This window comes from Geospiza fortis, unplaced genomic scaffold (assembly GCF_000277835.1).
Source record: "Geospiza fortis unplaced genomic scaffold, GeoFor_1.0 scaffold425, whole genome shotgun sequence".
NCBI classification, from domain to species: domain Eukaryota; kingdom Metazoa; phylum Chordata; class Aves; order Passeriformes; family Thraupidae; genus Geospiza; species Geospiza fortis.
In genome coordinates, this window is record NW_005054387.1 from 1522048 (window position 1) to 1532272 (window position 10225).

Here is a 10225-nt window from a genome sequence, read left to right on the forward strand (position 1 = left end):
CGAAGTCGCCCCAGCCCCGGCCGGCCACGTAGAAGAGCACTTGGACCACGGGCTGGCTGGCCACCAGCCGGGGCTGGACGATGAAGGCGCGCACCTTCCAGTTGACGGTGAGGCGGTCGGGCACCTCCAGGGTGCTGGAGGGCTGCAGGTGCTCCTTGGGCAGCACCAGCCCCGTGCTGAAGGGCCCCAGGGTGACGTTGAGGACGGGCAGCTCCTTGGTCTGGAAGACGACGAAAGGCTCGGAGCGCTGCAGAGGGGCGCTGCCGTTGCCCGCCGGGCTGGCTCCCAGCTCCTTGAGGAAGAAGGCCAGGCGGGTGTTGGACAGTCGGTAGCTGACGGGCAGCAGCATGGCACCAGGGGGCTCGGCGGGCTCGGGGCTGGGGGCCGGGCCCTTGGCGTGGGCTGCAGAGGGGAGGGAAAGTGCAGGTTAGCATGGGCATCCCCTCTGGAACAGCTCCTGAGCAGGGAATGCTGAGCCAGGCAAGAGCAGAGCAAGGAGGAGTTGGAGTTTCAGCCCCTCAAACCAGCAAGAGCCTGGCTGGGTTTCTGTGCCACAAACCAAAAATGCAGAAGATCCCAGGAGCTCGAGCAGAGCCAAAGCCACCCTCGTGGGATGGGGTGCCCAGGGTGTGCTGAAGCCACGTCCAGCCTCATGTGGTCCCTGGGGAGCCCAAAGCATTTTCATCTCATTGCAAAGCTCCCACACCTTCTCGGTGATTTCTCATGGGTATCTCCTCACAGCACTGATTCCTTCTTCCTCACAGCACAGCCAACAAACTCCAGCTCTCTCCTCACCCAGCTAACCCACTCTTTTTTGGCACTCATAGGACACAGCTGTGGCCTGTTAAAGGCAGGCCTGTTCCTAACCTTTGGTAATTAGCACACCTGCAGCTCCTCAGCGGTGAGATTACCTTCTGTATTATCTTTATTTTCTTACATTCTATCCCCCCACACCAAAGCACTGGTCACCCACCCCAGCACTGCCTGAACCAGCACAAACCCTTCCACAGAAACAGGGCTGGCTTCCTCCCAGCTCCATCCCTGCTTCCCAAGGCACAGATGCTGAGTTTCTCCAGAGGCTCGTGACCAAATGTTACATCCAGGTTGATTTTTGGCTGGCAGATCCCACCATGTATTTATTATTATCATCAAGGCTTTCCTTCCGCTTCCAGCTCCCAGATCACCCAGGAAAGGTGGCTAAATCAGCCCCCAGACCTGCTCTGTCCCCACACCTGCCTTAAGCATGGTGTCACAGCCACCCTGTCACCTGCCACCCACCCAGGGGTGTCACCCACATTCTGCTGTCCCCACATGACAAACCCGTCCCAGACTAAATTATTCCAGACCTGGCGGAAAGATGACACAGGTGATGTTGGTGCCACTTTGTGCAAACCCCAACAGCGCCCAGGACCCTTCAAAACTCCCCTTTTGTCCTTCATTTTGATCAATTTTGCCTTAAAAAAAAATAACTCCAGGGCTGGCAGAGCAGGGAGCCCCTGCCAGCCCAAGGGCAGAGCTGCTCGAGCCCCTCGGAAGGATCTGGTTACCACACTGCAAGCAGAGGGAAAACCCACGGAAATCTTCCTGGGAAAGGCGTTGTGCTGGCAGCTGCGGGAGCCTGGAAGACATCTCAAGGTCTTTGCCTTCTCCAGCGGCTGCCAGGAATTCCCAGGAGCGCTGGATCCCCCCCGCTCCCCGCATCCTCCGTTCCCGGTGCTTATTGCAGCCGCTCCCAAGCGGCTCCCGAGCAGCAGAGCCCAAATTACCGATGTCAAACCACGGCGAGGAAAGGCGCGGATGTGACGGCTCCTCTCCCGGCAATCACTCAGTCCCGTTCCCCACAGGGGCTTTGCATCGTGCTAGGACCCGGAGGAATTTTCCAGCCCTAAAAAGTGGCCCCAGACGCTTTCCTGGGGGCTCCAAGGATGCAGGAACCCCCAGCCCCATCCGCTTTCCCAGGGGCTCAGGGGATGCAGGAACCCCCAGCCCAGCGGGGCTCAAGGGATGCAGGAACCCCCAGCCCAGCCCCTTTCCTGGGGGCTCAGGGGATGCAGGAACCCCCGGGCCAGGAGGGGAGGCCTCTGCTGTGGGGCACAGGGGAGTTAAGCAGCTTAGAGGGTTCATATAAAAGGATTAGCACTGGATAGGGGACAGGCAGGACCCGCATCCCGGGATGGAAGCTGTCCCGGAGCCAGGCAGAGAATTCCCAGGGGCTGGGGGAATGCTGGGGATGCTCTGCCACAGCTGCAGCCCCTGCCACCCCATCCTGCTGGCTCTGCCTGTTCTCCCATCTCCCGGAGAGGCAGGAGGTGCAGGAGAGGTGCTAAACCCTGGAATGCACCCATGGGTGCCCCTCTGCTCAGGGGCACCAGCACTGCTCCAGAACCAGCAGCTTAGCCCAGCCCAGCTGTCAGCACTCGGGATCACTGCAGCCACGCTCCAGGGGGGAATCTTGATCCTGGCTTATCCCCTGGGCCACAGCGGGGGCTCCCGGGGCTATATCCCCACTTATGGGGGGAAAAGCACACAAGGAAAGCCCTGGACAGGAGGGAGGGGAGGTTTGGGGTCAGCCCAGGAGGGTTCAAAGCTCTCTGGATGTTAATGGGTGGCTCTGGGGGCTCGGAGGGTCGATGGATGAATGCAGCTCCGGGGAATGTGGGACTCCAGCCCCAGCTCCTGCCAGGCTCCCGTGCTGTCCCAGCTTGGAACAAGGCAGGAGAGCTGTCCCCACAGCAGTGACCTGAGCTGCCATAGTGGCAAGGCCGCCCCAAATGCCCAGGGAGGGATGGAGGGGGTGTCACTGTCCCTGCCAGAGGGCTCCACCCCGGCTCCCAGCCCAGCTCGGGGCTCCTGTGGAGGGGTTTTTGTGCCCACCAGTGCTCCTCATCCCCAGCTCCAGCGCCATTCCAGGGTGACAAGGTGACAATTTTAGCCCTGAGCAGGGTGATGATGGCAGGACACACCCAGAGGGGTCAGTGGGGTGACGGATCCCCCCAAAACCCCGAGAACCAGGAGTCCCCAAAGAGGACACCCAGCCTGGCTGTTCCCCACTGGACACCAGCATGGACCTCTCCCTTCCCTTTGCTTCCAGCCCATTCCCCTGAGCCTCCTGTGGATCCCAGGCCCAGCCCCAAAATCTGCTGGTTCAGGCTTTGCCACCCCATCCATTCAGGACCAAGCACAAAGGGAAAACAGGGGTGGCAGCGGCCCCAGACACCTGGGATGTGCCACATCTGAAGCTTCTAGAGATGCCCCACACCTGGAGCTCGCACAGCTGGATGTTCCCACAGCTGGAGGTGGTCCCAGGGAAGGGTCAGGCTCAGACATCTCCCTACCTCTCTCCTGGGAATCCCTTCCCTCCTCATCCCACAGCACCGACCCCAGTGGGGTCAGCACCTCCAAAAACCCTAAAAACCAACAAAAAGGGAAAAAAGAATCCTCCAGGCCTCCATTAAAACTCAGCCAGCTTCAACATGTGCCCCTCTCCACTCCACACTCTCCCAGAGTGAAAAAAAAAAAACCGCCCGGGAGGGCACGTGGGGACAGAGGCAGAGCCCTCCTGCACTGCCTGAAACCCCAGGACGGGGAAAAACAGCACCAAAGGCCCTGCACATCCTCCCAGCATCGGGCAGGTGGGTGCCCCGTGAAAATTAATTGATTCTCATGTTCTGCCAGTCCTGGGGAAGAGCTCAGAGCAAACCCAAACTCCCGCAGGGGATCAGAGGTGACAGCGCCACAAGAGGTAGCAAAGCCACCCCAGCAGCACCTGCTTGGGCTTTTAGGGAAAATCCAGGATGACATCATCATCTTCATCATCATCATCTTCATCATCCCCATTCCTGATGCAGGGGATGCTGGGCTTGGCCAGCCTGGTGGAGAGGAGGATGGACAGACTGCATGGAGCCACCAGCTCCTCAACCACCTTCCCCTGTTGCCCTGAATGCCCAGAAAACGGGGCACAGGCAGAGCCTCTCCATCCTGCTGCCTGCATCCCTGCTCCCACCTGCTCTCCTGAGGCTGCAGCCCTTCCTCCTCCTCCTCCTCCTCCTGTTGCCCTGCTCCAGAACCAGCAGCTTAGCCCAGCCCAGCTGTCAGCACTCGGGATCACTGCAGCCACGCTCCAGGGGGGAATCTTGATCCTGGCTTATCCCCTGGGCCACAGCGGGGGCTCCCGGGGCTATATCCCCACTTATGGGGGGAAAAGCACACAAGGAAAGCCCTGGACAGGAGGGAGGGGAGGTTTGGGGTCAGCCCAGGAGGGTTCAAAGCTCTCTGGATGTTAATGGGTGGCTCTGGGGGCTCGGAGGGTCGATGGATGAATGCAGCTCCGGGGAATGTGGGACTCCAGCCCCAGCTCCTGCCAGGCTCCCGTGCTGTCCCAGCTTGGAACAAGGCAGGAGAGCTGTCCCTAAAGCAGTGACCTGAGCTGCCATAGTGGCAAGGCCGCCCCAAATGCCCAGGGAGGGATGGAGGGGGTGTCACTGTCCCTGCCAGAGGGCTCCACCCCGGCTCCCAGCCCAGCTCGGGGCTCCTGTGGAGGGGTTTTTGTGCCCACCAGTGCTCCTCATCCCCAGCTCCAGCGCCATTCCAGGGTGACAAGGTGACAATTTTAGCCCTGAGCAGGGTGATGATGGCAGGACACACCCAGAGGGGTCAGTGGGGTGACGGATCCCCCCAAAACCCCGAGAACCAGGAGTCCCCAAAGAGGACACCCAGCCTGGCTGTTCCCCACTGGACACCAGCATGGACCTCTCCCTTCCCTTTGCTTCCAGCCCATTCCCCTGAGCCTCCTGTGGATCCCAGGCCCAGCCCCAAAATCTGCTGGTTCAGGCTTTGCCACCCCATCCATTCAGGACCAAGCACAAAGGGAAAACAGGGGTGGCAGCGGCCCCAGACACCTGGGATGTGCCACATCTGAAGCTTCTAGAGATGCCCCACACCTGGAGCTCGCACAGCTGGATGTTCCCACAGCTGGAGGTGGTCCCAGGGAAGGGTCAGGCTCAGACATCTCCCTACCTCTCTCCTGGGAATCCCTTCCCTCCTCATCCCATCAGAGAATTTTCCAAATTTTGTGTGCTGTAGAATGAAGCAATCAAAGCAGAGCCCTGAAAGCCCCCAGAGTGAAAAAAAAAAATAGAACTAGGAATTAAATACAAACCAAAAGCAGAAAATACAGAGAGACCCCTCATGGAAACCTCCAAAACATTCCCTGCAGGCAAAGCCTTGGAAATTGGTTTTGGTGGCATAAATGACAACAAGCCTTCCCTCTGATGCATCCAGAGCCTCCATCTCCAGTCCCAGCTAATTGGAACTCAATTAAGTGAATAATTGTTACAAATGTGGAATCACCTTCCCCTGGCACAGAGCGGGGAGAGCGTGGGAAGAGCAGGATGCAGGGATGCTCCTGGAGCTGTCCAGGAGCCATGGCAGGGATGAGCTGGGAATTCCCATGGCTCTGAGAAGATAAACTGCTTCCCAAAAATCAGCCTGGGGCAGGAATTGAGTGGGAGCTGGATGGGATGTGGAGTCCTGAGAGCAGCAGGAGGGGATTCTCTAACACAGGGCTGTGCCTGGTGGGCTCATTTCTTGTAGATCCCTGAGATTTCTCCCTCTCCCAAAAGTCCAACCTGGCTTTTCCATCAGCAGGAGCAATAAAATCCAATAGCAGTGGTGGGACAAATCCTGGGATATTTTTGGGTGGAGAAGAAGCATTGAGCAAAAGGGAACCATTCCAGCAGTGCCAAGGGCTGTGCTTCCCCCAGGAAATTAATAAAAGGGAATAAACAAAACAGGGGAAGGAAAAAACAACAAAAAACAACAAACCAGAGACCTAAAGGAATAAATAAATATGGCCTAAATGGGATGTGCCGTGCAGAGGCACAGCCTGCCATAAATTCCTGGAGCCAGCAAGGCTTTTACACAGCAGCTACTTTAGAGCAATTTCCACAAATCACGCAAGGGACAGGCTGGGGGACGGGCAGGAGAAGGCCTTTCCAGAGGAGGGAGGAAAAAAAAAAGAAGAAATTAATTAAAAAGGGGGGATAAAAAAAAGGACAGGGAAGTGGCTGATTATGAATGTCCAGAAAGGAATTCAATGGGAGGGGAGATAGCCTGGGATAAACGGGGCAGCCTTGGATGTTCTGTGGGGCTGCTGGGCTGGGGGAGCTCCACGCTGGGGGCAGCCCAGGTGCTTTCTCCTAAAAACCACCCTGGGGATGCAGAAATGGGAATCAGGGGCAGGGACAGCAGCTCTCAAGGGACAAACCCCCAAACCCCCAGCGTGGGGACAGAGGCAATGCAGGGACACCCCCGAGGCCGCGTGTCCTGCTCGGATCACCCCATCCCCTGTCCATCCCTTGCCAGCAGGGCCAGGAGCTGGAACATCCCCTCTGAGCACTGAATGTGTCCCCAGGCTGCCCTCCCCAGCACTCCAGGCTGTGCCCACAACACCTTCCAGAAGGATTCCAGCTCATTCCTTTCCCTCTGGCGGCGCGTGGTGGAGCCGGATTTGATTCCAGAGGATTTCCCAAGGGAAATCCAGCCCCGGATCTCAGCTTTGGGGTCCAACATCAGCCCCAGACCCCCCAAAAGCAGGGCTGGGAACTGGTACCAGCTCAAACACAGCTGGAATTCATCCCGTTCCCTGGCTCCAGGAGAGGAGCTGATCCCGCAGCCGCACGGAGCCAGCAGCAGCAGTGATTGCATTTCCAACCTGATTTATCCTCCAGAGCAAAACCACAGCTTCTCCTTAAAGGAAAAATAAATGAAAAATTAATTCATTCTCATGTTTTGCCGGTCCTGGGGAAGAGCTCAGAGCAAACCCAAACTCCTGCAGGGGATCAGAGGTGACAGCTCCACGTGAGGTGGCAAAGCCACCCCAGCAGCACCTGCTTGGGCTTTTAGGGAAAGTCCAGGATGACAAATATTATCCAGGAGGTGGGAAAATGCTCAGCAGAAGGCGACAGTAGCTTCATCAGAAGATTGAATTGGCCTTGGTGGTGGTGTCCTCGCCAAGGCCAGGGCAGATGTGAGGGGGGATGAGGGACACGGGACAGGCCAGGAGCAGCAACAGGTCAGGGAGCAGCTCAGGGAAAAGGGACATCCTGAGGAATCCCCCAGCCCAGCTTGGCCACCCCCAAACGCGCCTGGAGGAGCCCAGAGCTCCCAAACTCCAGCCAGGGGAGCTCCAGCCTCCTTTTCCCTGGGGGATGAGCAGCAGGACTGCCTCACTCCACCCCGCTGAACCATTTCTCCTTCTGCCACCACCACCTCCAGGGGCCACCCCTGGTGTCCCCAACCCCATCCCAGCGTGTCCCACCCCAGGAGCAGCCACTGCCCTGCCTGCCCGCCCGGGGGGCTGCTTGTTAGCAGAGCTGTTTATTTAATATTAAAAGATTCTGATTAGATTAGCAGGAGTGACCTTTTCCAGAGGGATGGGACGCTCCTGCGGTGGCAGTGACAGGCGCCACGCGGGAGGGGACACCCAGCAGCTCACACACCCCCGATATTATTTTGGCCAGGCAATGCAGGTGCCAAAAAAAAATCAAAATTGTGCTGTCTAAGCAGCCTTTCCCTCACCCACCATCCCCCAGGGTGATGCCACATCCCCCTGACTCCCTCCACAAGAGGCTCTGGAGCTGGGATGTGCTGCTGGAACGTTTGGGATGCTCTGCAGGGATCCTCAGTTTTCCCTTTTTTAGTGTTTTTTAGGATGCAGAGGAGCTGGTAGAGGGATCTCAGCAGCTGGGGTGGTTTAAATAGTAGCACTTCAAAAGAAAAATTCTCAAGGAAATAGCCAGGTTTCCAAAAATCCCTGAGCAATCCCCAGCCAGGGAGTGCTGCCACCCCATCCCCTGCCTCAGTTTCCCCCAAAAGGACTGGATGAGGACCAAACCCTGTGGCTGGTGCTCCCCAAAACCATTGCTCAGAGGATCTCCCTCAGCCTTTGCCCTTCCCTCAAAAACACCAAGAGGGCAAAAGGGAGAGAAGAAAAGAATTTCCCACGGGGGAAATTCAACTTCATACCCCTAAACCCCAGCATCGAGCTGAGATTTCAGTTATTGGGGTTTGGGCGAGCTGGAGCGGGTTTTGGGGTCACACAGGGCCACTCCGGAGCCACAATCCACAAGGAATATCCCTGCACATCCCCCTTTTCTGTGGCACCAAGGTAAAACTTGTGCCAGCTTCAACCCAGCTCAGAGACCGGGTCCTCCCCCCAAAAAAATCCCATTGCCCTTCCCTGCTCCTGGGAATGCCCAGCTGCTCCGAGCCCACCCCAAAAACCGGCCTGGGGGGGCTGCAAACCCCGGGAGGGGTTCCCGGGGCACATTCCCAGGGATCCCAGGTAAAACTTGTGCCAGCTTCAACCCAGCTCAGAGACTGGGTCCTCCCCCCAAAAAAAAATCCCATTGCCCTTCCCTGCCCCTGGGAATGCCCAGCTGCTCCGAGCCCACCCCAAAAACCGGCCTGGGGGGGCTGCAAACCCCGGGAGGGGTTCCCGGGGCACATTCCCGGTGTTCCCTGAGCAGAGGCCGGTGTGGGTTCCCGGTTCCCGGCAAGTTATGGCACATCTCCACCTGCTGGTGTGCAAACCCCGGAGCTGGAGCCCTCACAGGGACGGGCACGGGGCTGGTTTGGGGTGTGTCCCCCCGGGTTTGGGGTGTCCGGGCTGGAGACTCCGGCAGGGATGGAGCCCTGGAGCAGCATCCTCCTCCTCCAGGATCCCACCGGCCTGGGGTGTGGGGGCAGCCAGGGATTGGATGGGATATGGGATCCAGCACAGGACCCTAAAACCTGCCCGGAATGCTGGCACAGGATCACCCCAGCAGAGCCTCCAGGCTCGTGTGGGAGCAGGGAAACTGAGGCACGCTGCAGGGAGCTGAGGGAAGAGGCAGAATCCAGGTTCGACCCTACAAGACAGCTGAAATCATCCCATAAACCCAGAAATGCTACATCCCAACAGGTCCCAGCACAACTGCGCCGAGCAGACACCACCAGCGTCCATGCTCCACATGTCCATCTGTCCATCCTGCCATCCTGGGGCCATCCCACACTAGAGATGCCAAAAAACAACCCCAAAAATCCCATTTCTGGGAGCATTCCTGATCTGGGGCCTCGGCCAAGCAGCTCCGTGCAGCGAGGCTGGCACAGAGGGCTGCTCTTAAATAAAAAAAACAAGAGAAAAAGGGAAAAAGGGGATGAAATCCTGCAAGCAGGAGAGCAGAGCTGTGCTTCACCACGGGCTGACCCCGAGCCATTTGGAAGGATCTCTGGAGAATCAGGAGCTCTCCGTGGCTTTTTCCGCCTCCCTCCGAGACCTTTATTTGTCCAGGAAAGGCCAGAGAGGGCAGCTGAGCGTCCTGGAAGGGGAATAAAAACTCCTGGCAGAGGTTTCCCTTCCCGTGGGCACAGCCCTGGCACAGGCCACCCTCACCCACCTCCCAGTGGCACCAGGGACCCCCCAGCGATGGGGACACATCCCCAGTGATGGGGGCACAGGGCATCCCCCAGCCCAGGGGACACATCCAGGCCTGACCCTGGGGGTTTGTGTGCTCCCAGCAGCAATGGGGGATCAGGAACAGCCAGCAGGGGATGGGGAGCAGGGGGCACATCCAGCCCCTGCAGCAGAGGCTGTTCCCCATGGATCGCATTGCCACGGGGATGCTTCCCACAGCCCAGCCAGACAGCTGGATCTGCTCCAGGGAGATGGGGCAGGGGGAGATCCTGCTTCCCCTCCAGGCTGCCAGACCCCTGAGCTGGTGCTCCCAGCGAGCTGTGCCAGCAGAGCCACCCCAGGAACAGTCTGGGCTGGGAACAGGGAGCTCTGCCACCCCTGAGGATGGATGCTACGGAAAGTTGTGGCTCCGCAGCCTGGAGCATCCCTGCTCCTCCACTGGGCTCTGAAAACCCCTTCCAGCCCCCATCAATGCTCCCAGTATCCCCCTCCTCGTTATTTCACCCCTCCTCAAGCTCCTCCAAGACCCTCGGGGTGCTGCAGATGCCGGGAGAGCCCCCAGAGTGCCTCGGCCGAGGGCTCTCGGTGTGACACAGAGCCAGGCCCGGTCCAGGGATCCCTGCCGCTCCTGGAGGGGTCACTTGAGCTGGGCAGTGTCCCCAGGACACCCCGAGCCCCAGGCCAGAGCCAGGTGCCCCCCCAGACTGCAAACAGCCCCCACTTTCTGCTTGGCCGGGCCGGGCAAAGCGGCTTCAGCCGGGGCTCGATTTT

At 58.7% G+C, this 10225-nt stretch overlaps 1 protein-coding gene across 1 annotated transcript; it reads right to left on the reverse strand.

Moving 5' to 3' along the window:
• Position 1: 1 nt before the first annotated feature.
• LOC115948379 (transmembrane protein 132E-like) lies at positions 2–677 on the reverse strand (the record flags this gene model as incomplete). Its single annotated transcript, XM_031060609.1, has 2 exons — positions 560–677; positions 2–402 (listed from the first exon to the last, which is right to left on the reverse strand). A coding segment is annotated over exon 2 (348 nt), but the record flags the coding sequence as incomplete, so codon positions are not given.
• Between the last annotated feature and the right edge of the window lie 9548 nt (positions 678–10225).